General features: G+C 42.7%; 1 protein-coding gene across 1 annotated transcript; it reads left to right on the plus strand.

Moving 5' to 3' along the window:
* The first annotated feature begins 5,532 nt into the window (after positions 1-5,532).
* On the plus strand, positions 5,533-26,150 carry LOC112554802 (methanethiol oxidase-like). Its single transcript, XM_025222846.1, has 11 exons — positions 5,533-5,688; positions 15,390-15,562; positions 18,687-18,872; positions 19,367-19,490; positions 19,699-19,881; positions 20,646-20,824; positions 21,008-21,086; positions 21,447-21,568; positions 21,744-21,815; positions 22,021-22,166; positions 25,093-26,150. The coding sequence occupies exons 1-11, from the start codon at positions 5,598-5,600 to the stop codon at positions 25,253-25,255; spliced, it is 1,518 nt and encodes a 505-aa protein (XP_025078631.1). The 5' UTR covers positions 5,533-5,597; the 3' UTR covers positions 25,256-26,150.
* The last annotated feature ends 1,549 nt before the right edge of the window (positions 26,151-27,699 follow it).

The raw sequence follows: 27,699 nt of genomic DNA on the forward strand, positions 1-27,699 counted from the left end.
TCGTTTCGGTTGAAACGTGGGTGCTGCTGCAGCCACTTGTTGTGCTGTTTGGCCTTGATGATGGATTTGACTTCGCTGTAGGTGGTGGACCTGTCTTGCTGCTCTTTTTTGGATCCTTCCTTGGCAAGAGTGTCTGCGGCTTCGTTGCCAAAAACCCCACAGTGGGAGGGAATCCACTGTAAGACGACTGTGCAGTCTCCGCATAAGGAGGAGAGAGCAGTGGACAGGTCGTTCAGTTTCTTGTCTCTGGCAGTCTGTAAGGCCTGCAGAACAGACAGTGCGTCCGTAAAGAAGACGACGTTGTTGGAGGTGTCTGGACTGTTTTTAACGTGGGTGGCACCGGTCTGAATGGCAACTGCTTCAGCCTTGAAGTTGGTGGAGTAGAGGCCGGTTGCGAGAGAAAGACGGTCTTCTCTTCCTCCTGGGTACCTGATGTAAATTCCGGCGCCACCATTTTTCACGGCTTGTTCGGCTGACCCGTCAGTGAACACGTGAGTCCATTGATCTTGTGGGAAGTTGTTGTGGATATACTCCATAGTACAGGACTTCTTCACAGCGTCTAGGGAGTCTTTCTTGCTGACACCAGGGATGCTGCAGTGAATCAGGGGGAAAGCAGTTTCATTCCATGCTGGGTTTGTCCGGCACAGGGGATCTCTCTGAGGTCGTGTTCCAAGATGTCTCGGTGTTTTCGTTCAAGGATCCTAGCCTGGTGGATGAAACTTCCCCTTTTCAACCTTCCTTCGTCGGCTGAGCCAGTCTGTTTCTCATGGGGTGATTTGGAAGTCTCTTGAACTTGGCGGCTTGGACGAGCATCTTTGTGTCACGTCGGTCCTCAAGTGATTCCAACCCTGTGATTGTCTCCAGTTCTTGTATGGGCGTAGACCTCATGGCTCCAGTGATGAGTCTGGCTGCTTGGTTCTGAACCTTGCTGACCTTCTCAAAGTTGGATTTTGCTGCTGTGCCCCATGCTGTCATGCCATACTCTAGGACTGGTCTGACCCTTCCGGTGTACAGCTTCTACCACATCATTTGATAGTTCTTTAATAATCAGCGAACATATAGCCGGTGTACAGATTTGCCACTGCCCTTACTTTTGCTTTTACCCTATTATACATTCGATCCTTGAATGGCCTTATACCAGACCTGGGCAAAGGCCGGCACGCGGGCCGGATCCGGCCCGCCTCCTGTCTCTGACCGGCCCGCCCGCTGGCGAAGGGATAGTATATATACTATATATACAATATTGGGTAAAACTGAGTTAACTATATTAGTCCGGCCCTCTAAAACCATCCCAATTTCTCATGCGGCCCCTTGGGAAAATTAATTGCCCACCCCTGCCTTATACAATCCTTAGCTTGTTCTTTTTGCAAAATCCCCCATACGGCCTATATTTTGTGCGGAAGTCTGCCTGTGATTTTAGTTACTTTTTCATAATTTTCTTACCAGTTAAATGCTATTTTATTTAAACTACAAAATATTTATAACGAGATCCAACTAGAGCTCTCAGGTAAGTCTACATCACAATTTGTTGTAAAGTACCGTAAATATCGGACTATAAGCCTCGACATTTGTCCCCAGCTATAAACCCCGCGGCTTAAACAGCGAACGTGGCTTGTTTGCGGATTTTTCAGATTCCTATTAATTTTTCGATGAGCTCCATGTTAAAGTGTTAACTGTGCACGTTATTGCAGTGTTAGCTGTTCACATTTTAAAATTAAAGCCACATACGAACGAAGCATTCAGATCAGCTGTGGAAGTACACACCCTCACCATGCCAAAAACGAGACGAAATGACGCATGTTTCAAGTTGTATATTTACGGCTTATAAGCCAGCTAGTGTGGCTTATCTGTGAAAAAAGTAGAGATTTTGGAGAAAAAAAAATTAGTTGGTGCGGATAATATACAGGTGCGCTCAATAGACAAACTTACGATAGTTATATTAACGCCTCAGATTTTTCATTTGGATCTTATTTTGCCAGCACTGAACACCTTGTTACAATGCTGTGTAAGAAAATGATATTATCAAATCAGTAGAAATCGTGACAAATTGACCTATTAACCCACTTGGCCCCGCTGCTACATCATGTTATATGTTATCAATCCTGAGTAACCAGCATAAAATGATATAGACCTCTGTCATTTAGCTGTTTCGCTCGGTGGGCATCATTAGTTGCATCAATTCTGTTGTAGTCGGGCCTATCCTGTGCCCTTTCTATGTCAGTAGGTAACCTCACTGGTGGTCTATCCACTACGTGGTGTTAATCTACCACTAAGTCTTCTGTTTGCCTCGTCGACCTCCTCCCTCCACCCTTCTCTGGAGGATTGTTTTGGGCAATGCATCATGTCGAGCGACATGTCCGAACAAAACCACCTTCCGCCTCTGGAAAGCAGAGGTTCCTGGGGGACCTATTTGGATGGTGACCAGACTGCGAACGAAGTCGTTTGACTTCTCGTCCCTGTGGGAGATATGGAACAGTCCCCGAAGGTACTTCATCTCAAATGCGTGAATCTTTATCTCTGTGTCAGTCAGCAGAATCCAAGTTTCGCAGCCGTACAGCAAGACGGGAGCGAACAGGGACTTGTATACTTGTACAGTGATACCTCGGTTCTCGAACGCCTTGACTTTCGACCAAATCGGTATTCGACCAGGAAATTCAAGAAAATTTTGTCTTGGAATCCGAACAAATATTTGGAACTAGAACATCCGAACGTCCGAGATGAGCCGAGTTGAGCCGAACGGCGTTCATTCGGCCCAGCGCGCCTTGCTTGCGTCATCAGTGTGGGTGCAGAGAGAGAGAGTCACGTTTTTGTGGAGAGAGTCATGAAATGTGTGCAAAATGGGCAGAAATCACAAATTTTGTTGAACAACATCACCCTGATAAAGTGGTAGCAAATAGAGCAGTTAACATTTTTAATGACAATGTTATGTCCACTTTCCGCAAAATTTTGCAAAGGAGAAAAAAACAGCAAACAATTGACAAATTCTTCCGTAAAGAAATCAGACAAGCAACTGCAGAGCAAGATTCTGATTCTCCTCAGCAAAAGATACAGAGAACAGAAACACCCGAAGAGCAGTTACCCTCTGTTTTTATTGAAGAGGACTCCCCTTCAAAACAATAACCATCCCCCTACCCTCCTTCCTCCACATTCATTCCCTCCTGCCATAAAGTTTGGTACAGGTACAGTAAATGAAACACAATTTACTGTACTGTACAGTACATTTTATTTATTTATTTTTTTTTTGCTTTAATAAATACACTTTTATTTCTTATTTCTTGCTGAGACACATGTTTTTCTACATATTATATACAAATTAGGCCAGTAAATAGGCATTTTCTGGGGCTTGGAACGAATTAATACAGTTTCAATTATTGCCTATGGGTTTCATTGCTTCGGTTCTCGAACAATTTGGTTCTCGACCGTCCTCCCGGAACGAATTATGTTCGAGAACCGAGGTATCACTGTATTTGTTCTTGAAGTTGATACTGCTGTCCCATATCTTCATCAGCTTCGCTATTGCTGCCGTTACTGTTGTGATCCTTTGACGAATGTCCGCTACGCAACTGCCATCCCTTGAGAGCATCCCGCCCAGGTACTTGAAACTCTGCAACGCCATTCAGCTGGATCTCTGCTTGTTCCTGTCCGACAGTGTTCACTATTGTTTTACTTTTATCTGTGCTGATGTCCATGCCATAAGGGCTCGCAATTTTGTGTGAGAGCCTGCAACTCATCATTGCTACCTCCTCGATGTCGTCAAGAAAGCGAAGATTGCTTGGCGGTCTTCCTTCGATGCAAGCAATTGTGTAATGATTTATATGTTAGACCAGTACTGGTTCTCAAAGTGTGGTCCGCGGGCATAAGTCAGGTGGTCCGCGGCTGACAGTCGTCATATGTCAGCAAAGTGATGTTTAAAGTGATGCATTCCTCGCATAAACATTTTAATTATAAAGAACGAGGTATGTAGTTTTATGTTAACTTAATTATTACTAGACTACTGTCACAAAAGGACATTTAGTTTTGAATTGTAATGAAACAAATGCGTCAATTTAAATTTGAAATTCATAGTACAGAGTGATTTTTAGGTTTTGGTGGTCCGCCATAATTTTTACTTAAGTAAAGTGGTGCGCGGTCCGAAATACTTTGAGAACCACTGTGTTAGACTATGTACACATCCACCCCGTGTGATAGCTTAAAGCTGACAGCTTAAAGAGTAAAGTCATATGTTCGTTTACCTGGTCGCCGCTGTACTATGGGGCCGTTATGGAGTGAGAGTGTACTTTATAATGTTTATAGGCCGTTGATGCAGAGAAACGCTTGTGCACGTGGCAACCTGACCCACTGCAAGCACAGGACACGCTCATGCAGTTGTACTGACAGTCATCTTACAGTACAAAATAACAGCACATTGTGACTTTTCTGCATCCAGAAATATTTTTCTAATAACGTACAAACTATTATTGGTTTTCATCCACTAACACGGTTCCCGTGTAATGTAAGACATCGCTTAAAAAGTAAGTAAAAAGAATTGTTTTATATTATTTTCCTCCAAGGGCCATTTAGATATTTATAACATCATTCGCGGGTCATACAAAATTATCTACTTAAAAACTAGCCTGTTATATTTGGCGAATCTGTATACTGTAGTTTTGCAACAGTGTTAACACTTTCAACATGCACAGTCCCACCTGCCTGACATTGATCAAGTCCTCTAAGTCAATCCTCCTTTTCGTAAATAACTTGAGTGAAAAACTTGCTCTGCTTCTATGAAAACATAGGGAAACAACAACTGTTTAGAGTCCGTTAAATAATGTTTATAATTAGAAGTTCTTAGAGGAGCCAAAATCAGCCAATAGCAACAAAACCTTTTCTTCCTAATTCACGATTTTCTGTTTGTGGTTGTGCAGTGAAAGTACATTAATAATAATATCATCATGAATATTTAGTACACACATACCTTGATCGTCCTTATGGACGAGTTCGAGCATTTACATGAGATAGCAGCAAAATAATTCACGTAAATATCTTTCATGATGCACACTAGTTTATGTGATCTCCACATCGTATTCCGACTTCAAATATGACTCGGGTAAAATATGGTTAATGAGAACGGTAAATAAACCAACAGTTGTAATAACACATGAAGCAGGCAGAGCAGGGTGTGGAGACCGACCAAAATTATGCACACAGCTATTCCCTCGGCTAAACCATCACCGCCGTGTATCTACACCAACAGGGCTAGCCGCCAAAGAGTAAGCCCCCGACCGAACATTATTTACACTCTAAAATGAAAGATGAAAGTTGGGAATTCAGAAAGTAACCTGCAGAGCTGAAATTTTCTCTTTTTGCAAGGACAAACGAAACTGCGCAGGAGACCACGAGATGTTTGAAACATTATTTTGCAAAGAAAATCCATCAGTTTCAGCTGGCCTATTTACAATGTCATGATATTTGCACAGTCCAAATGCCCTTATAAAGACTTGCTAACACCATGGATCTACACTACTACTGGGCAATGCTCGATGTCAGTCAAGCAACAGCCAATGAGCTCTAAGTGCAAGCTATCTCATCCTCAGTATAAATACACGTAGTTCACTTCCATGGTGCCACATTCCAGAACATTTTCAGACATACGTCCATCTCAAGTCTCAGATTTCTTCTCTGTGACGAATCAGTTTTCAGTAATGCCGGGTAAGTCCATTTTATTTGAAATAACGAACTGAAATTGCCTTATAGGAAACAGACTAATACTTTTTGCGATTGTGAAAAATATTAACTAAATATTAAATATTAACTAACTAATTTTTTACTTAGGAAAATATTGAAACGGCATATTTAGCATTTCTCTCAAAGTCTGTTATTGCAATAAACTGATAAGTTCCTTTTGACACAAGTAATGTGGTAAAACCGTTTAGCGACTGAGCTTTTAACATATACAGTCAAATCTCCCTACTATGCCACCTACCGGGACCGAGCAAAAGTGGCATAGTAGCGAGTGGCATAGTAGAGAGGGTTCGTAAAAACGGCTTTATTTGCTCAAGTTACCCGTCAGTCCAAAGCAGGGGTGGGCAATTAATTTTCCCAAGGGGCCGCATGAGAAATTGGGATGGTTTTAGAGGGCCGGACTAATATAGTTAACTCCGTTTTACCCAATACTGTATATATATAGTATATATACTGGCGGGCGGGCCGGTCAGAGACAGGAGGCCTTTGCCCAGGTCTGGTCCAAAGCTCTCAAGAATCGTCGGCTTCGCTAGCTGTCTCCTCTCATTCTCCCCCTCACCTCTTCATCCTCCACCCCTCCCAACCACATCCGCGCACCTGCATCCTGTCGCTAGTCGACCCCCTCACACCTTCCCTCTGTCACGTGGCTGTCACCCGGCCAGCGACCACCACCCCCCACATCGCCAGCCTCCACCCTCCCTGTGTGCGTGCTAGGTTCCATCCCCACTAACTGCGATGTCCCACACTACCATACAGTATAATAATCGAGCACTGCGCGGAATTTTACAACTTGTGCCTTTTAACAATCACAAAAAAGTGGCATAGTAGCAAGAGTCTGGGGTGGCATAGTAATTTTTTTACATTGAATTTATAGTCGGGACCGAGCAAAAGTGGCATAATACCGAGAGTGGCATAGTAGCGGGGTGGCATAGTAGGGAGATTTGACTGTAGTGTGTGATGGCTTGAGTAACACTTAACATCTGCGCACTCAAAACGGGAGAGAGGAAATAGAGAGGGACATAGAGAGATGTAAAGGAACATTAAGAAACCCTTCAACCCTTCAGCTACAACTATGTAAATACATCATTTTAATTAGACATTAAGAAACACTTCAACAGCTACCGTTATGTAAAATATGTCATATTTAAAATTGTTTATTTAAAATATTCATTGTTCCAAGTAAGCTTGCACACCCAGATTACATTTTTTATTCTTCTGTTTTACTGGGAGACGAATGTGTAGAATATATATATATTTTAATGACAGTCACTGTTGGAATGGACTGTGGTTTTATTCTGTCTGATTGTCCATGTCGTGGTCATTCTTTTGCCGTCATCTGCAACTGACTAGGAACGCTTCGATGCACACTCTTCATACTACAGGTTGGGCCAGTCAAAGTAACCCGTGAGAGCCTATTACAGGAGGTGGGATTAGTTTAAGTGGCCCACCAGATGCAAGCGGTTCTAGAACATTTCCGACAATTGCTGAGAATTTTCTCCTGAGCATGTCTCTATGACTGTCGTTGTTGATATCGTATAATAAAAACTACTCAGTCTGTTGTGTGTGAAATTAAAAAAAGGAGGGGGGGCACTTTGTCTCGAAGGTCATGGGTCTGTGAGTGGTTCATCATATCTAGAGTACATCTCGCGAAAGGTGGATCCTTTACGTTTTTTTTTTTTATCTTCCTAAATTAAACCATACGTTAAGTGAACAAAGAGAGTTTCTTTCTTTCTCTCTTTCTGTTTTCCTGACAAAGCAAACTTTCGATCCACTTTCTGCTCCCCATTGAGCTCAATAGCCGCAGTTGCGGAACGGTCAGCAAGTAGGGAATATACTACCTGTCGGGCGTCGAAAGGCGAATTCAGCCCATATAGTCTCGCAACTTTCGACCAATCAGAGAGATTAAAAACTAGTTTAGACACGTCGCCAAGATGACGCCGTGATTATTCAAAATGCGCACATGAGGACATAGCAGCTTCTAGGATACTCACTAAGCTGGTCAGTGTTAGGAGCAGAAGGTCGCCGGTTCGAGGCCTGCTCGGGCTGGTTGCTAGAAAGAAAACTTCTCCCTGTCCATCTTGAAGATGCTTAACAGGAAGATGATATATCAAGGAAGGCAAAGGCTGCGGAGGGAGAGGATTATACTCCGCTTTCCAGTGTTGCAGCGTGGAAATAGGCATGGCAAGCGGAGACAGCAAGAAGGCATATGAAACACTGAAGGCCCTCACCAAGACTCAGCAGCGACCAGCCACAGTCATCGAGGACAGCGCCGGACAGCTCCTTACGAAAAACGCTGCTGTACTAAGTCGTTGGACTGAATATTGCCAAGACTTGTACAACTACAAGATCGAGCCAGACACCAGCATTCTCCAGCATCACCAGACTGGGACAAGAGAGGCTGAAGACCTGCCAGTCCTCACTGATGAGGTGAGAGAAGCTATGCACAGTCTGAAGGGAGGAAAGTCACCTGGTGTGGACAACGTACCTGCTGAGCTGCTGAAGCATGGAGGAGACGCAACAACCAAGGCCTTCACCACACTGTGTCAAAAGATATGGGAAGAAAAGAAATGGCCAAAAGAATGGGCTCAGTCTATCATCATCCCACTCCCTAAGAAAGGGAACCTGAGGCAGTGCCAGAACTACAGAACCATCAGTCTGATAAGTCACCCAAGCAAAGTAATGCTCAGAATCATCCTCAACCGCTTAAAACCTATTGCAGAGGAACTGCTGGCAGAAGAACAGGCTGGCTTCAGGGCTGGAAGAAGCACGGTAGAACAGATCTTTAACTGCCGTGTTATGATAGAAAAACACCTGGAGCATCAACGTCAACTATACCATAACTTCATCGATTTCAAAAAGCTTTTGATCGTGTCTGGCACGATGGACTCTGGCAGGTCATGAGATCATTCAACATAGAGGAGGGACTGATCCAGATGGTAGCAGCACTCTACAAGAACGCCTCCAGCGCGGTACTACTCAACAACCAACTAGGCGAGTTCTTCGCGATGACGATCGGGGTCCGTCAAGGGTGCCTACTCTCTCCCATCCTTTTTAACATCTTCCTTGAAAAAATCATGCAAGACACCCTCCACAACCACCTTACCTCAATCTCCATTGGTGGCAGACCCCTGTGCAACCTCCGCTTTGCAGATGACATTGACCTCATGGCAGGCAGTAACAACGAACTTCAGGATTTGACGGACAGACTCTCCAGGCGAGCGGGGGCCTATGGCATGGAAATAAGCTCAGAAAAAAGCAAAGTAATGATTATTTCCACCACCGACAGCAGCAGCAACATCGTCATGAACGGCCAGAAACTGGAGGAGGTCAACAACTTCAAGTATTTGGGTGCCACCCTGACTAGAGATGGTTGCTGTACAGCAGAGATCCGTATCAGGATTGGTATGGCAACATCCGCAATGTCCAGGCTGGATAGGATCTGGCGAAGCAACTCAATCAGCTTCAGTACCAAGCACAGGCTGTACAAGTCCCTCGTAGTGTCAATGCTACTCTACGGCTGCGAGACTTGGACGCTGCTTGCCGCAACGGAAAAGAAGCTCCAGGCCTTTGAGAACAAGTGCTTGAGAAGGCTGCTCCGCATCTCGTACCGCGAACACAAGACCAACGCATACGTACGGAGCACCGTAACCTCCCTCGTGGGCCCACATGAGCCCCTTCTGGCAACAGTGAAGCGGCGCAAGCTCGCCTGGTTCGGTCACGTCACCCGCCACAACACCCTGTCCAAGACGATCCTACAAGGAACCCTCGAAGGGAGCCGTCGTCGTGGTCGTCCGAGGAAAAGCTGGGTCACCAACATTAAAGAATGGACCGAACGCGAGATGCCAGACCTGCTCTCATCTGCTCAAGACAGGACCGGGTGGAAAATTCTGTCTGTTGCTGCTGCCGGACGGTCCCCCCTACGCCCGGACCGGGCATGGGACTGACCTGACCTGACCTTCCAGATGCCATGCCCTAGGCAGGATAAACCACTTAGACTCACTGCTTTTACAGACCTTATGGGACTATCTTTATAGCGACATTTTAATTTCTTAAAGATAAGCACCCTTACCAGCAAGATTTACTTATTTATTCAATATGTCATTTCTTATTAATGTTTTCAGGAATTTGATTCTTTTGACAACGTAACCCTCCATGGGGTCATTTGCCATCTGGGCGCCCCTTTGGAAAAAAACGCCTGCTCTACATGTCGGGTTGAAAATAACGCATTATCTTTGTCGGATAAAAAGTCTTTTGTACTTGTCGGATGGGTAAATAGTTTTTCCTAGCCGTCATGTAAGAAAATAGTCTCTTTCACTTGTCTCGTTAAATAGGGGGTGACGTCTTTTATTGTCTTTTACTTTTTTTCTTCTCGCCGCTGAGGGAAATGAAGCGTTAACACGTACTAAATTACGTCTGTTATGCGCAATTTAAACACAACAAGAGTCTGCACGTGTGTGTGTGTGTGACTGTGTGTGTGAATGCTCCAGTTGTTGTGCTGTAAACCTACCCCGCCGTTGTCATCAACGGTATCCCGCTAGGTTGTAAAACCACAAAAGTAAGTTGAGACTCTTGAGCTCGTCTTAGAGAGTGTTGAATGCACGACGTGGCTTAAGCCGCCATTGTATGCACTGTCTTCTCACCCGCCAGTTCCATGACCCGGCGTTACGGTTGAGTCGTTGCAAATCTCTAGTATACAAGTTTAGTCAGAAGTGGCAGCGCGGGATTTAGGGGGAAATGCCAAGGCCATACAATGTCTGACATGCGTGCCTTTACTTTGCAACAAAGCACGAAGAACAGATTTTTGTCGGAGCTTTCTCGTCCTTGACGTCACCTCACGTGCCAGACAGTACAGCGAGGACTGATTTTCCCACCCGACACAATATGCATAACACAGTCAATAACAAGTGAACAGATTACAACTTTTAAATTCTACATTTTAAATTCATTGGGAGCACTAGCATTTAGTAGCATATATATAAATACACTCCCAACACTGAGCACAACAGCATAATAAAGGTTGATGACTATTAGGTTATACATTCCTCAGGGAAATTCAAGAATACCAAGAATATAATCTCTTCTCTTGCGTTCCTACACTTGTAAAACTCCGTGTGGACGGCGTGGTGTGTGTGTGGACAGCAATAAAAGCTAAAACATTATTACAGGCTCGGAGCTTTCTTCTCTGTATTTACTCTGAGATACATTGCAAAGGTAACTACAAAAGATTATGTCTATCTCCTCTTTTTTTCTCTGCGTAAAGTAAGACGAAATCTGTATCAACAACCTATACAGCGCTGTTGCTATTAGGTACCCCAAAAGAAATTTTTCGTTGAAGGCTCGCCTCACATTTTTTTTTTTTCCTAGAGAGAACTCATCCAAGGGGAAAAGCCCCTGAGGCGTTTGTCAACAAACTGATGTGTCTCTAACCATTCTCACTTTTATGACGGACTTGCTTTTATATTCATGAAAGTCCAAATTAAAAGTGTATGTCAGAATAGACCTATTCATCTAATTGTCAAAGCTGTATTATAATGTTACCTGTGAGGGGGGCACCTCACTAGGAGGTTATTGATTACTCACTGACGTCATTTTTCTCACGCGCGTGAGCTTGAAAGCAAAGTAAACATCAGCTGATGTGAACAAGTGAAAATATCTGGAAAACATCATGCTCTTGACATTTTCTACCTGTGTAATAAAAACGGCATCTTCCATGATCAAAGCGTCTAATGGCATATAGTTGAAAACTGAAATGTTGACAACTCTTCAAACGGACGATGTTTTTTTTCTTGTGTTGAATTATGTTTTGCTGTTTTTTGTGGGCTCATTGTCACACGCAACTGAACTTGTTCGCCTCTACACGCTATCACACATCCAGTGGTGACATTCGCGCATTCTTTCCACAAAGACACACTAACTCTGCCTTTACACAGGCCCTGTCTAAATTTTAATAACTCTAATATTCAACTCACTATACGTACACAAGACTATGAACCCGGAATATCCCCTTAATGTGCAAACTGCCACCACCACCAAACCGTCCAGCAGCAACACAGCACGCATCCTGAATCTTTCATAAAACTTCCAAAACGAAAAATAGTCCCTCCAACAAGGCTGAAACAGGTAAACAAACGTAAAACTATGCCAGCTGAACACACACGTCTGAGTCGCCCCGTGTGAAGCGCCCCTTCATGCATGCTTTTTCTGACATTCTTCCTGCCGCACGTGAAGTCCGAAACTCACGTGGGGTTCACGACCTCTACATCCGTCAACTAATTACGCAGTTGCCTGTCCATGGCAGAGGGGCACCACACACACACAGGGCTGGCTACGTCACCCCGCTCCCCCCTCTACTTCCTTTCACCAAACTCAGGCGGGATTGCCGAAAAACAAAGGAGGCACGGACTGATCCGTGACACTCATAGTACACAATTCTTGTCCATTTTCAAAAAATTATACTTTCATTTCTATTTGGCACGAAAAAAATGCTTAAAAACGTATTAAAGCACATTTCTTCTTGAAACAAGTCCAGCATCGTTGGGTATTTTAAACGAACTTCTAAAATTCTAGTAATACAATGTGCAGCTTCTTTACAGTATAAGTCTGGGTTAATAAACAGCACTCCCTGTTGATTAACTACTTTTTTACAGACTGATTTTATCACTATAGAACAAAATTTGAACCTATTCAAAACAGCGAAAAATTACGTGTAACCCGTATATTTGCTCTTTGGTCTATATGCCTGACATGTGGTCGTACACCAAGCCACTGTTCCCCACTTGCCCAATTTTTGTAAGAGCATTCTTGAGAAAGGTAAGTCTACTGGGTGTTTCAAGCTGTGGTCTTGTTGTTGTTTTTGTTGAATCAATAATAAGCAAAAAGAAAAGTACTATGGTTTTTACCAGGGCCGTGCTTAGGGGCAGGCGGACGAGGCATCTGCCTAGGGCCCCGCGCTTCAAGGGGCCCCGCGCTTTTGATTGTAACCTATTGACGAACGTTACAAATAAATTAATCGTAGGCTTATGTTGTAATGTGTATGCAGCGTGCTGTCAATGATAAAAAGACGAGATAACCCTGAGGAAAAAAGTGACTTTAGATCCCAACTAAAACCGTGTGATCGTGGCGTGAGGGCCCCGCACATGCCCTTTGCCTCGGGCCCCGCGGGGGCTAAGAACGGGCCTGGTTTTTAGTGAATTCCGCTTCAACAAACTTATTTATTTATTTTAAAATATTCGTTTTAGCGCACTTTTCGATTAAAAAGTCGCCAAGTTTTTACATCAAATTAAAGCGTATTCTCGACTCTAGATGGCGAAATTGCTTAATTTAAGATTTTTTTTCCATCTTCTGAAAATTAAGTGGAGTACAGCTATGAGCAACTTCTGGCGTCAAGGGGCGAAACGCGCTTGGATAGGATAGTTCCAAACCGGTTTTTGTATCCAGTCATAATATCAAATTATAAACCATACTATTTGGGAGAAAAAAAAACCACATTTATTTTCATGTAGTGATGTTCTGAAAGCAATAATAAAAAATGTTCAATGTATTTGAACGGGAGAGAATGTTCACAAAACTAGGTCACAACAGAGACGTTAAAGCTATAACGTCTATAACGTCTATGGTCACAATCACGACAGGTGGCTGATCAGTTTGGAGTGCCTATTTCTACAGTGATTTGTTCAGGTGCGACGCCTAAAACTCGAGAGCTCCACCTGGAAGACCCGCGTCAGAGCGTGCAGGTGTTCGACAATCTCCGGTCTCGTGCGCGTTCCCGCATCATTTGTTCATGGAGGCCTCACGAGACGAGAGCGAACAGCCGGGGTCTAACGACAACATTTTTCAGATACTAAACACACACACGGCGCGAAGTGTCTGCAAATACATATATACTAGCTACAAATAACCTACTTCCCTCATTTCCTACACTTGCATGGGCACCGGAATCTGCGCCTTTGTGTAGTGTGCACGTGTGAGTGCGATGAATAATTATTAGCAAGACGATTTGGGGGCCGGATCTACGTTCATTTGTACTGTTGACCATCACTAGCAGCAAGTTCCGTGGAATTGGGTTGCATCCATATCTTGTTTGGCCCCCGTTGTCATCACAATTTATGGGTTTGGGCTCATATCTTAAGTTCTTAACCTCGTCATCGATGTTCACTCAAACATCCTTTGACCCTATGTTCACAGATGCCGCTAACTGTAATGCTGTTTCATCTTGTTTGATCTCTATGCAAGTGATAATATTATTCTTTGGTGACGTATCGTTATTCACTTGAATCTTGAATACATTGAGGACACGACTGAGTGAACTTAGACTGTGGAATGTTGGAGCAGCGACACCTGGGAACGAAGAGCATCTATCCTTACTGTGCCACAGATCGGGTGGAAGACACGTTTTGTGCTAATAACAGCCGGTAGATATTGTAGCATCCGTAGGGTGAGTGCAGAAAAGCCCCAATATTCCAGTATTTCGACCCTGTACTGACTGACATCCCCAGTGCAAACATGTGCGAAGCTCTGCCAGTAGTACTTCCAGAACAAAAGACATAAATGGATGAAGAAACACCCCATTTATGACCTAGTTTATCTCTATCCCTAGTCTTTCTTCAAGTTTCCATAGATTTTCTGCTGTGGGGTATAAACTGCCTAAGGGTAGATAAAATATCTAGGGATGGTGGATGGGTGGGTGTTAAGGGTTCGCATCGGCGAACTCCATGACACTGGCGAGGACTGTGACAAGAGTAAGGCGATGTTTACACTGGGTGGACTTTCTAGTCAATACTTCCTGCACTCGAACCTTGCGAAGTTTCAGCGCCATAATATTAGACTACAGCGATACAAAAAATGAAACTGAATGCCGTTGTAAACCTCCCGAAGGCAACCGCACGCCAGTGAGTCACTGTTACACGACAGGACAGACGAAACGAATAAATTCATTGCTGTATGCATGTATGTAAATAGAACTGTGCTCAAGAGCTGTAGATGAAACAATTATATGGATTATAAATTATTGCAAATATGTTCGAATGAATTTGTTGCCAGGAGGCGTTCTCGGTAACCCCTTAGGATGGGGACTCTGCTCAGCTCATACTTTCGGGGATTTTTTGTTTGTTTTGTTTCTTTGTGTTCCATATGTACAAATGTAGAAGCAGTTATATTCCTCGGGCATTTGGTCTCGAATATATGAATTTTTGTGTCTAGCATAATTTGTAGCATAGTTTCCCATCATAGTTTCCCATCATAGAGCAAAATGGGAACTGAGGGACTTGCGTAATCCATATTTGTTAGGAAACCAAACCTGATGTACATCATGTTCAGCACAGTTATCGATGTTATCACTGTTCCAATCGTGATGACGATTCTCTCGTGCAACTGCCATGTAAAATCAACTGAAAACGTGACACTTTTTATTCAAATAATTAAGCTGCACACAAACAAAATTCAATGCCTACAAAATTGTAACGACTTTCTAGATGATTAATGTCGCGTAATCTTACAAACACTAAAATCCCGTGAGTTAACCACGGTAGCAGAGGGCGGTAACATCAGTGGTTAGTGGATGAACCTCATTCTGATTTTTATGTGACATAACACATATTTCCCCGCAGCCTTAATTGTTTTAAACATGTGTTGTGCAATGCTTTCCCAATATTCTTATCACTTGTTTACAGGTGACAAATGTGGAAAAGGTCCAGGCTACGCTTCTCCAGAGGAGGCGATCAGGTGTGGGTCACGAGAGACGTTGATGTACGCCATGTGCATCGTGCCCCCCTCACAGCGCCACATCAGACACGACTGCATGGCCACAGTGGACATTGACCCCACCTCTCCCACCTACTGCCAGGTACGGTGTATCCTCGTTATTTGTGTAAGGGCCAAGGGGTGCGTTGTGGTGTGCGTGGACTTGATTTTATATAACTTCACATGCATGTCATACAAGTATTCTAAAAAATAAGATCAAAAATGAGCAACTGTGATTATTTTGACGAACTGTAAAAATAAACAGAAAATATAATCCTACAACAACAAGGAGGAAAATGAAAAGAGAAAAGGAGAAGCCCATGTTGCACATGACATCCATACAAACAGGCTCACCTGACAGAATGAGATGATACGGCACAGACACAAGAAGGCTTCTGAAGAAGGTTTAACTCGATAAAGCAAACATTTTGAAAATCTCCGGTGGGTGGTTTAGTCATTTCTAAGCTATGCACACAAGGCGGAAGTGAAACTATAAACAAAATGCTTCTTAAAAGGGAAGAAGAAATCAGTGAGACCAAATCATCATTAAATGTCTTAGGTGCCCAAAGTAAAATTGACTTTGAAGGAGGGATGTATGGGAGGCCAGGAGCAATGTTGTAGAGGCTTTATGGTCATTTCACAAGCTAGTCAAGGGATAGGGGCAAGAAGATGGCCCCAGGGCCGCCGAGAGCCAGCCCGGGCCCCGGGACAGACCTCTCCGGGCCCCTTGTACTTGTAATCGTAAATTATTTTCCCAGTATATAATGTATGTTTACAATTCGAATCTCAATATCTACACTCAAACTCAACTTCTGCATGTGTAATGCTTGGGTGTTCTGTCCTTAGACCTTTCTTTAAAAGAAAAAGAAAAGGAGAAGAAGAAAAAAAAATCCACTGACCAAGGCCGGGCCCCCTTGACAGCCGCGGGCCCGGGTACACCAGACCCCCCTGTCCCCCCCTCTCGTCAGGCCTGGATGGCCCCATAAAACTTGATCGCCATATGACTTTATCTAAAGTACCTTCCACGGCCGGCAGTCAGTGCACACAGCCTTCGATTGTCCGTCAGTTCTGACCTTTGAACTGCTATTTCAGATGGAGAGCTAAATTGGATAGCGAAAGTGCCAATACTTGTCCAGAAACTTCTTAAACTAAAACGATAATAAGATCCGTCGCTGTCTTTTTGGCAAACGAAGTCTATACATAAATGTAGGACTAAATGATTACAGGCCCGTGGCATTGACTTCCATTGTTATGAAATGCTTCGAACGCATCATCCTTCGCACACTTCTCTCACAGACACAACAACACCTCGATCCCTTTCAATTTGCATACAAACAGTACAGATCCACTGACGATGCCACACTCACTCTTCTGCACAATGCATACTCTCACTTAGACAGGTCTGGCTCCTATGTACATATTCTTTTTATTGATTTTTCTTCTGCATTTAATACTATACAGCCTCATCTGTTAGCTCTGAAACTTCTTAAACTTGATGTCAGCCCCAAACTCATCCTATGGATTGTTAACTTTCTGGTAAATCGTTCCCAGACAGTCTGTTTCCAGCATGCACTCTCCTCTTCCAGAAATACATCTGTTGGGAGCCCTCAGGGTACATGTCTCTCGCCTGTAATCTTCACCCTCTATACCAATGACTGTCGTGGCACTGATTCATCTCTCTTGATTAAATACTCTGATGATACTGCTCTCCTAGACCTCTCCAACTCACACTCTGCCTATGTTGATGCAGTAGATAAATTTCATAACTGGTGCAAAGAAAACTATCTTGATCTAAATGTAAAGAAAACAAAAGAGCTGGTGATTGATTTCAGACGCAAGAGCACTGTTATCCCTGACCTCTATATTGATGGTGCCAAGGTTGAACGTGTTGATCAGTACAAATATCTAGGAACTGTGATTGACGACAAACTCACTTTTACCACCAATACTGAGGTTATTCATAAGAAATGTCAATCTCGATTGTACTGTTTACAAAAACTCCGTTCCCTGGATGTCAACAAAAAGGTTTTAAGTGCTTTTTATAGATGTTTTCTTGAGTCTGTGTTGACATTTGGATTTTTATGTTGGTATGGAGGATTGAGAGCTAGTAATAGGAATGTGTTAGATAGAGTTGTGCATGTGAGTGGGAAGGTGATTGGGGAGAAGCAGGAGTGTCTGAGTGAGTTGTATGCGAGGCGAGTAGTACGGAAAGCGAGAGCGATAGTGAAAGATAGAACACATGTTTTAGCTCAATATTATAACCTTCTTCCGTCCAAGAGACGTTTTATTGTACCCAGAGCTTCCACTGCCCGTTCTCGGAATAGTTTTATACACCAGTCTGTTGTATTACTGAATAAGTGTTGGAAGGATTTGTGAGTGTGAGGGTGTGGGTGTGTGGTTTGGGAATATAGTTTTAGTGTTGTTTCTTATTTAGTCGGGTATTTACATGGACTGTAGGTGTTTGTGTGAGATGATAGTTTGAGTGGAATTAAGTTGTTATTAAGTTTTTATTATAAGTTTTATTATCAGCCAGTTGTTTTACCACGTCTTTTAATTTCTCCTAGTGAGATAATAAAGTTAAATTGAATTGAATTGAATTGAATAAATGGCCACAGCTTCGCCTGAACTGTAGAGGCAATTTTGTCTTCGGGATACCCAGACAACCCATGGAATCAGTCTTTGGCCTCCTTGAGCCTCTTGTCGTTGCCAGAGTGACATATTTGCTGTTGTGCTGGTCACGTGTGGAAGTCACATCTGTTGGGAAACAAATCACATGGTGAGACACGCAACACCTGTGCTATACGATGTATACAATGTATATGATGCTGCTTACTAGTCAGATGATAACTCCGCCCGGAAACCCAACGGGTAACCTGTCGGTCCCAAGCCCTGATGAAGGAGGGCTGGGCGTGTGGTTTGCTACAGAAACCCCAAATGCAACACAAGCATAGCGAGATTCCTCTTCCGAAGGGCCTATGGCGCGTGTTGGCGAAAGCTATGGGAAGTCAGCTCTCCGACCCAGCTTATAACGAGGCATGGAGGAGATAGGTCCATAGCGAGGCGGAGGCAGCTGGCATGACATGGTCCCAACTGGAAAGGTACGCCCTATGCTCCACTGGGGGTGAAGAAGAAGAAGACTAGTCGAGTGATAGACTTACGATGCTAGAGATTTATAATGTGACGACTGTGATACAGTCAGGTGTTGACCTGACCTTTCCATATTACAGGTCATTTCGCGCTGGCGCGCCCCTTACAAAGGCGATGAGCTGCACCACAGCGGATGGAACGTCTGCTCCAGCTGCCATGGTGACTCCAAGAAAAGTCGCAATCGTCTGATTTTGCCTTGCTTCAACAGCGACAGGATCTACGTCTTGGATACTGGCACTGATCCCAGGAGCCCACAGCTGTTTCGGGTATAAAGAAGACCATGCAGACAACCTCTGGTGACCTCTGCTGTGTACCACAGCTTAATGACGTAGCTCTGGTTACATGTTGTCTACACCTCCCCAGTCTAGTCCGGGGCGAGTCTGTTAAAAGTAAACGGGACGCTTGTCTGCTATAAGAAAGCGTGTTAATGTTTTTAATGTGTTACCTGATGATACGCTGAAAACTTGAGTAGGCCAGATGAGCTTACATCAAACATGCTGACAAAAAAGAGTGATACCAGTTTGTGATCTGTAACACTGTGGCAGGGAAAAAACTGATCTATTTCATGTCAGATGACAAACATTTCAACTATTACAGTTAGCTAGCCAAGTGCGTACCTAAATGACTTTCTTAAGGAATGGCTATACGTCTTAGTAGAATTACTACGATGCAACTTGACCCGCTACAGGTCAGTTTTAGGCATAGAAGGTAGGATCAACATACAACTCGAGAGATGTTACAGGTCAGTCACATGTTGCAGGTGATCGAGCCGACTGACGTACATAAGAAGACTGGTTTGGGGGCACCTCACACGTCCCACTGTCTTGGGACAGGGCAGGTCATGATCAGCTGCATCGCCGACGCCAACGGCAACGGGGGCAAAAGTTGGTGCCCTTTAACCTTATGCATGGTTTTTCTTCTCAACCCTAACTCCTAGATTTATGCGTCCACTGACTGTCCTCTTAACCTACATCATTCTAACGTCCGCAACACCGCAGTCTGTTTCTCTCTATTCCTATTGGTATAGTATGGAGTATTCTTACTTCAATCAAACCTGTTTTTGAGTCTCTGATGCTTTCACTTTATGCACAGGTGGTTTCATCCTCCTGGACGGCAAGGATTTTGACATCATCGGCAACTGGGAGAAGGGCCCTGTGACCCCAAAGTTCGGCTACGACTTCTGGTACCAACCTCGGCACAATGTGATGATGTCTTCGGGATTTGGTGCACCCAACGTATGGCGTTCAGGCTTCGTGGCGGACCATGTGGACCAGGGTAAAGGATTCATCGAACTATTAAAGAGTGCTGCATTCTTAGCAAGGCCAAGCTGACCAAAGATTTTCTTTGTGTGTCTGTCAATATGCAATTTGACTGACACGAGTTACTTTCAGCTATCGATATTCACTTAAAGGGGTTAATTTGTTCATCCTGTCATTGCTGTCAAGCATCTTTGGGTAATCAACCTCGCAAAATTACCCCCTCCCCCACAAAAAAAGTACACCCCAGTTTATACTTTTATAAATATATATTGTAATCCAACAAACACTTTCTGAAACAGTTTGAAAATAGATGAAATTGCTACGCACTAACGGATTTGTGGACGAAACACAGTCCACTTTGCTTGCGGAACCAGGACAAAATAAGTAGGTCACAGCGTAAAGCAAAAATTGTACCTCTAGAGAGAACAAACTTACACACTTTCCTATTTTTATATAAAACACACATTTAGATCTTTATGCGTGTTTTTTGTGCGGCGATGTGTGGTGTTGATGGTATTAATTGTAGATTTGTGGAGAGAAGGGTATAAAGGAGCAGAAAGAAATTAAAACTTTTTCTCAAAACAGTAGAAAGGTATCTTTAGCTCTTTTACTCTCTTGACATATCTCTAAGTCCAAATTATTTTTGTTAACTAGTTCTCCCAGTTTTTATGTCCCTCCCACCCTGAAGTTTTAACATCAGACCATTCAATGTTCTTAATGTGCTTGCTGCTAGCAGATGAAATGATCTATGACAGAGATAGTGTGTTTGCTTCCTGACAGGTCTGTACAGCAGCAGTATCCATGTGTGGGACTGGACGACCCACACCCTCCAGCAGAGCATTGATCTAGGCACTGACGGACTCATACCACTGGAAATTCGATTTCTGCACAACCCTGCCGCTGCCGAGGGCTTTGTGGGTGCGGCGCTCGGTTCTTGCGTCTTCCGCTTCTTTAAAAAGGTTTGAAACAAGCGTCTGTGTGCAGTTTAAGAGAACTTCAGTAAATATCAGCGCCAGGCCAACCTCCAAGTAGTGTCCACTCTCCAAAAATAGCCAGTGTACCATTTTACTCCCCCCACCCCATCCATTTCTTGTTGTTTTCATTGTAGCCTTCCATAATGAAGCATACATGTATGTCTGCAGAGCGGAGAATGGGCAGCAGAGAAAGTGATTGACATTCCAGCAAAAAAGGTAGAAGGCTGGACTCAAGCCGAAATGCCAAGTGAGTTCACATCAATGAGTTGACAGACAATGATAGGCGCTCCTCCTTCTTCTGCTCCGTTCCTACCCCCATTTCGGCGGGTATAGCACCCGGGCTGGCATCCTTTTTTTTGTCTCTTTTTCTGTGCTACGGTCACCACTGTGGTTCTAGCAGTGCATGGCGGGTTTCACCATTTTTCTTTTAGTCCCCATGGCGCCTTTCGAAAAAGCCTGACAATGCTCGTAGTAATAATTGTTGTGTGTCCAGCGAATGCGGGCTAAGTTCTGTTTTTCTAGTTATTATTTTTTAGTACTTGTTTTAATTAAGGGGCCTCCTCTAAAAGAACAGGAATAAACGATATTATTGCTTATAATTAACCAGGTTTGGTGACCTTCATCCTCCTGTCTCTTGATGACCGCTTCTTGTACATCAGCAACTGGCTTCACGGTGACATTCGTCAGTACGACATCACCGACACCAGCAATCCTAAACTAGTGGGGCAGGTTGTAATTAGACTTGTTCTTCTGCATCAGTGTGTGTGTGTGTGTTCGCGCGCGCGTTAAAAAAAAAATAAATACAAGGAGTTTTTGTTTGCATCATTTTTGAACTTTTGCTGTGACTGGCTCCTAAATTTACTTTCATTACTGATTTTGTTGGGTTTTTTTTCCCTTCTAACAGTTGTTTGTTGGGGGGAATCTGTGCAAGGACCGGAACATCAAAGTTCTAGAGGACCCCGAGGGTATGATAGCGGTCAGTATCAGGCATTTATCTTCCTCTGACTAAAGATATAGAGCCGAACATATTTCAGAATTGCTATTAAAGTCACAAAGAGATGGCTGTCAAGTGAAGTGCCACCACTTCCTGTGCCTATTTTTCTTTCTTTTTTTTATTTGTTTGTTTTCTGGGTGGATTTCTAGACCTTCGCGTCTCCCAAGACAAACTGCTATCATTTCAGACCCACACTGAGCCACTGTACGTGAAAGGGCTGCGAATTGAGGGCGGTCCTCAGATGTTGCAGCTGAGTCTGGATGGGAAGCGTCTCTATGTTTGTAACTCCTTGCTGTCTGTTTGGGACCAACAGTTCTACCCAGAACTGCCCAAGTGAGCAACGTTTTTGTCATTTAATCATTTTACTTTACACAAGTATTTACTGAGGTTTGAGAAAAAAATGTTAGTAGTTGAAGAGATTGTTTGAAAGATTTTCTTTAAATTTTGATGTCCAAAGACAAATTACAGAGATGGTTGGAATTTAGAAATATGCGTTAGTTTAGTTTATTCCTTGTTACTCCTCGAGGAGCCGAGGGCCGTAAATACACACGATCCGATATATTTTATTAAAGCCATTATTTGACATTTCATGTTTCTCTTCCCCTTTTATGTCTGCCATCATTGTGTTTGCAATATAGCTGATATTATAAAAATTACAGCCTTCCTCATCACAAAGCCATACTGTCTGTACCAGCGAGGCACATATCCCCCAGAGAGTGTGTGTGTGTTTGTATGAATTTAAGTTGCACAGCCCCCTCTCAAGATTGAGACAACGGAACCTTGTGGAAATCATGAAACAATTTCAAGTCAGTAGAAATTTTTATCGTTTTATAATTACGTTTACTAAACGTTTGGTGAATCAAGATAAATTTACAAACACTGCAGCATATTAGTGACCAGAAGACCTCAACAGACCAGCTGTCATGTGACTGACGATTCTTTTTATGATGTGTGTGATCCACTGATCCAAGAATTTATCATCTCCCACAAATTTTCCTCTTCTGACGACTACAGTGGATGTTTTTTTTCTACCTTGAGCATCTCCCTGCTTCTACTGTACTGCTCCACTCCACCGGCTGAGTCTCACTCTGCTACAAGCATCATAGAAGTCTGTATTGATGAAGTAAAAGAATAGATGGTAACAAACAAGCTTAAACTAATGATGGTAAAACAGAAACCCTCCTAAGTTCAAAAGAAGAAATCTATCTTCACTCGTTTGTCCATCAAGTCACATCAAGGTGGGCGAAACCAACATCAGGAATCTGGAATTCATTGTCACTGCAGACATGAATCTTGCTAAGCAAGTTACAGCTGTCTATCAGTCAATTATCATAGACAAGATACAGCTGTCAGTCTGCCTATTATGATAGACAAGTGACAGCTGTCGATCAGTCGGACTATTATGATAGATTAGTTACAGCTGTCTGTCAGTCTGTCTATTATGAGCTACGCAAGATCAGCGCCATCCGTCACATTCTGTCTATGCGCGCTACCATCACTCTTGTCTGTTTTATCCAGACTTGATTACTGCAACTCCTTCCTTGCTGGCTGCCATCACAAACCTTTACAAACTCCAGAAAGTACAGAACTCTGCTGCACATTAAGAGCTCGGCCTTGCGTCCTAGCTAGACAACTCCGCTTCTCGTCGGATGATCGTCTCCGGACTCTTCCTGTCACCAAAACATCTCAGGCCACAGGATTTTTAGTTATTATGCAGCGAAACAATAGAACTTTCCATTTCCACCACCTACCCACTATTGAATCCTTTAAACGTGCACTGAAAACGCACCTCTTCCGTAACATACTCCTAACACCCTTTCCCACTTGGCTAGTCCTTTTTCACACCCTCCCTTTTGCAATATCATGTTACTCTCAGCTCTTGTTTTTGTTATTTCGTTCCTCTTTGTGTTATCTGTATTTGATTTTATGCTTCGTTAGTACAGCTGATGTTTCTTCTTTTATAGTTCATATGCTATTTATTTTCCTGTCCCTCGTATGCTGTCCATGTTTTGTTATTGTTCTTAAACGCTAAGAGTATATTCCGTAGGAGTGTGAATATGCGTTTAACAAATTTTGCATTTGTTATTATTACTACTGTTATTTTTCAGTCGTGAAAACCTCCATTATCCGACAGATTAGATGTATACCCCACAGTGAGGGCTTGTATAATTACTATGCTTGAAATCTTTTCGTGTCCGTTTCTGGCTTCCTCGAGTGTGCCACGTTTAGTTTTGGAATTCCGATGAAATCTCCAACGTAGCCATTACTCAACTGCGATTGCTTGTGGACTATTTTGGTGTTACGTTGAGAAAAATGAAGCATTTGTATCTTGTAGCTTACAAGGCAGTGGAAGACACCTTATAAAAGAGATTTTTTTTTATTAGCTAGGGGTGGGGGGGATTGGTGTTTTACGCCGTGTCAGCAACTAAGGCTATATTACGGCAAGCAGCCAGCCCTGTAAACAGATGCCACGTTCAGAGAAAGAACAGCGTGCCCGAGACGAGAAATGAACTCTGGGCAGATAACCTTCACTGTATTGGTGACAGGCGCAGAGGCGCTAACCGTTGCGCCACCGGACCGCTTTTATTAGCTAAGACTGTCCTAAGATGCTTTAGGTCAGGAGGTGTGAATAAGGAATAAAGATAGTTGGTGGATAACTGAATGGGTAGGAGAAATGTTTTCCTGGGTCAAATTCCAAAGCACCCCAAATGCCCAGAATAAGTTGGTTGGTTGGTTGAGTAGGAAAGTGCTTCAACCTTGTGGCGATTTTGCACTATGGGGGGAGGAAACCGACGCCCAGCCCTGTGGACAGGTGTGACATACATAGAGTGACGAGATCTGAACCCTGAGCCACTCACTCCAGTGGTGACAAGCGAGTGTTTAAAGCTTTTAACCACTGTACTACCGGGCGCTCCTATTTGGCAGAACGTGGAGGGTTTGTATACGATAATCCGAGCCTCACGATCTCCCCGTCGATGGTGATGATAGTCGCTAATCGATTTTAAACGTGCATGACTACAATGGGCTCCCTGTAATTCGTCTTTTTTTTTGCTGGTTTAGTTCAACTTGCTTTTTCACTATTCCACCCCCTGCCAATCATTCAGAATTGTGTTTTTAAGTCCGTCTTCAGATTTTTTTTGGTCTTGATTTTGATTTGTACATTTGTTGAATATAAAATTACTACAGCCCCCAAACTACCATCCATCCATCCACAAACACACACAGTAATCTCAATATTGTTTTGTCCTTGGCTGTACAGGAAAGGTAGCACTATGCTGCAAATCGATGTCAACACAGAGATGGGTGGACTGACCCTGAACCCCAACTTCTTGGTTGACTTTGGAGACGACCCAGACGGCCCCATGCTGGCTCATGAGATTCGTTATGATGGCGGTGACTGCACCTCTGACATCTGGCTCTGAGCTTCTTGTATCTCATGCTTGTACTTCATGTTCACTGAAATATCTACTGGCTTATTATTATTTGTAAGACTTTAATAGTTTATTTTATGCCAGTGATCCTTGAAATAAGTTTACTTTTGCATGACTTTTTTCACTTTATTAATCTTTCAGTATGGATAGACACAGTGTATCACAAATATTTTTAAGAAAAGTTTCCATATTGTTTAATTCCATTTCTTTACAACAGAGCATGTTTGTGCAAAATAATCACAATGCCTCACCATTATTCCATAAGAAACTAGGGAAAGAAAATCTTGACCAAAATATGAAATTTCACATACATACACAACCTGCTGTGCAATTCCATATCTGTACAAGTATATATTTTAATCTTAAAACCGATAATCTTAAACCCAGAAACCATGTGCCCTTTTTTCTGATTTCAAAGCAAACAAAAAGCTATTTTGTGCTGTACAATATTACCTAGAACCAAACTTATGACCACAAAACAGTCCACCCCTTGCTTGTATATTTTCTTTGCAAGTCTTGCATAGCTAGTAGTCTAAATAGCTCTCTTGTTTCTTGCTCCCTTCTGAATATAATAAAAAAAAAACATGAAAGTATATAGTACACAGTTTGCTTGAAAGGTTGATTTTAAAACAAAATGAATATCTATAGAGAAATTCTTTAGTTTTTGTTACATTCCTGCAGCACATCTGGAAAATATTCAAAAGCATAAGAATGCAGATAAATAAATTTACATTAATTTACCCACAAAAACTCACCATATGGTATGGTGTACAATACATCTTTCCTCCTTTTCATTAGTAAATAAAATATCTTATTGTCTTTCTCCAAAAGTATTAGTATTGATACTGCTGCTTTGCACTTGGATTGAATAAACATTGAAAATTCACCTGGATGTAGATGTCTTTTTTAGTTGTGAAATGCAAGTCCAAATTATGTAATACCTTGGAAGTACAGAATAAACTAGTTTGACCACTGTCAATATTATCAAACCTGCCTTCACAATGCACATTCACTTCCAAATAAAAGATTGCTGAATGCTTCAGGTGGTTTGTCTTCAAGTCTTCTACTAAGTAGTATTTTTATTCTCCTTCCCCAGCAAAACCCATAAAGATAATGAAAACACTTTGCCCTATTTCAAAACGCAATGATTGCTTTCACACAAATTCAAATACACTTGTAAAAAAACCAGCATTTAACAATGTCAATGCACATCAGAACCTAGTACTATTGACCCTATTTACTAGGTTTTGATCTAATTGTTTCCCCCACATACCCCGTTCTTCTCTGTTTTAGACCCTATGCAATAATAATAAATGCAAAGTTTGTAAAGCGCATACTCACATTCCTAAGGAGCATATGAACTACAAACAAGCAAAAAACATGAACTACAAAAGAATAACAACAGTACCAATGATGAAAACGCAAAGAGGAACCAAGTAACAAGGACTGAGAGCATAGTGATTCTGCAAAAGATGAGCAGGAATATAGGAATAACAAAATGGAAGCTGGTAGTTTAAAGCTCTAGGACAGTGATGCCCAACCTTTTTCAGCCTGCGGGCCATATCCATTTCGGACAGCCGTGTCGCGGGCCATATCCATTTCGGACAGCCGTGTCGCGGGCCACTTCACCACAAAAATACAAAAAGGGAAAAAAAATAGAGCAGATACCATTTTTTATTAGAAACAAGTTGTACTTGCCATTAATTATGTAGTAATTAGTGGGATATTTGAAGTTGTTTTCCCGAAACCAACTTCTGAATGTCCGGCCTCATCGTAGAGACACCAAGTCGGAGCACTGAATCGAAATGTTCGTCCATGGAAAAAAAGATTGGGAAACGCCCCTACGTGGGAATAAATACTTCTTCTTCCCTATTTTTTCGTTTTTTAAGGTCTTCTTTTATTACTAACATGCCGATTTCCTGCACTGTGGGCAGAAGTTTCGCGGGCCGGATATGGCCCGCGGGCCGTAGGTTGTGCATCCCTGCTCTAGGAAAATGTAGTACTCTCCCCCCACAACACGCACATTTGAACCATGAACGTTTAACTGCACTGGGAGTGGCGTTACTGCAGAAGATATTTCCAGAATAAGAATGTCTTTAATGTCCTTTAAGCTTCTACAGTGTGTCAATAAGCAATTATTGTATACAAATCTAGTACCAAAAAAAAAAAAAAAAAATTTAACATAGTAATCAAGGAATAAAGAAAAAAAGGCATAATGAAGAGTAGGTCATTTTCACTCCTTACTAGTCTTTTTTGGATGGTCTGATCACTTACACTTCACATCTTTATGATACAGTTCGTGGAGACTGGGTAGGTAGAGGATGGATCACAGGATGTACAATATCACATCAAAGAGCGGAGAATCAATTCTCTGCTCACAAAACAAATTATTGCTGCTTGAATCATCAATGCTAATCACTAAGGATTATAGATTC

Source organism: Pomacea canaliculata, linkage group LG14, assembly GCF_003073045.1.
Source record: "Pomacea canaliculata isolate SZHN2017 linkage group LG14, ASM307304v1, whole genome shotgun sequence".
Taxonomy (NCBI): domain Eukaryota; kingdom Metazoa; phylum Mollusca; class Gastropoda; order Architaenioglossa; family Ampullariidae; genus Pomacea; species Pomacea canaliculata.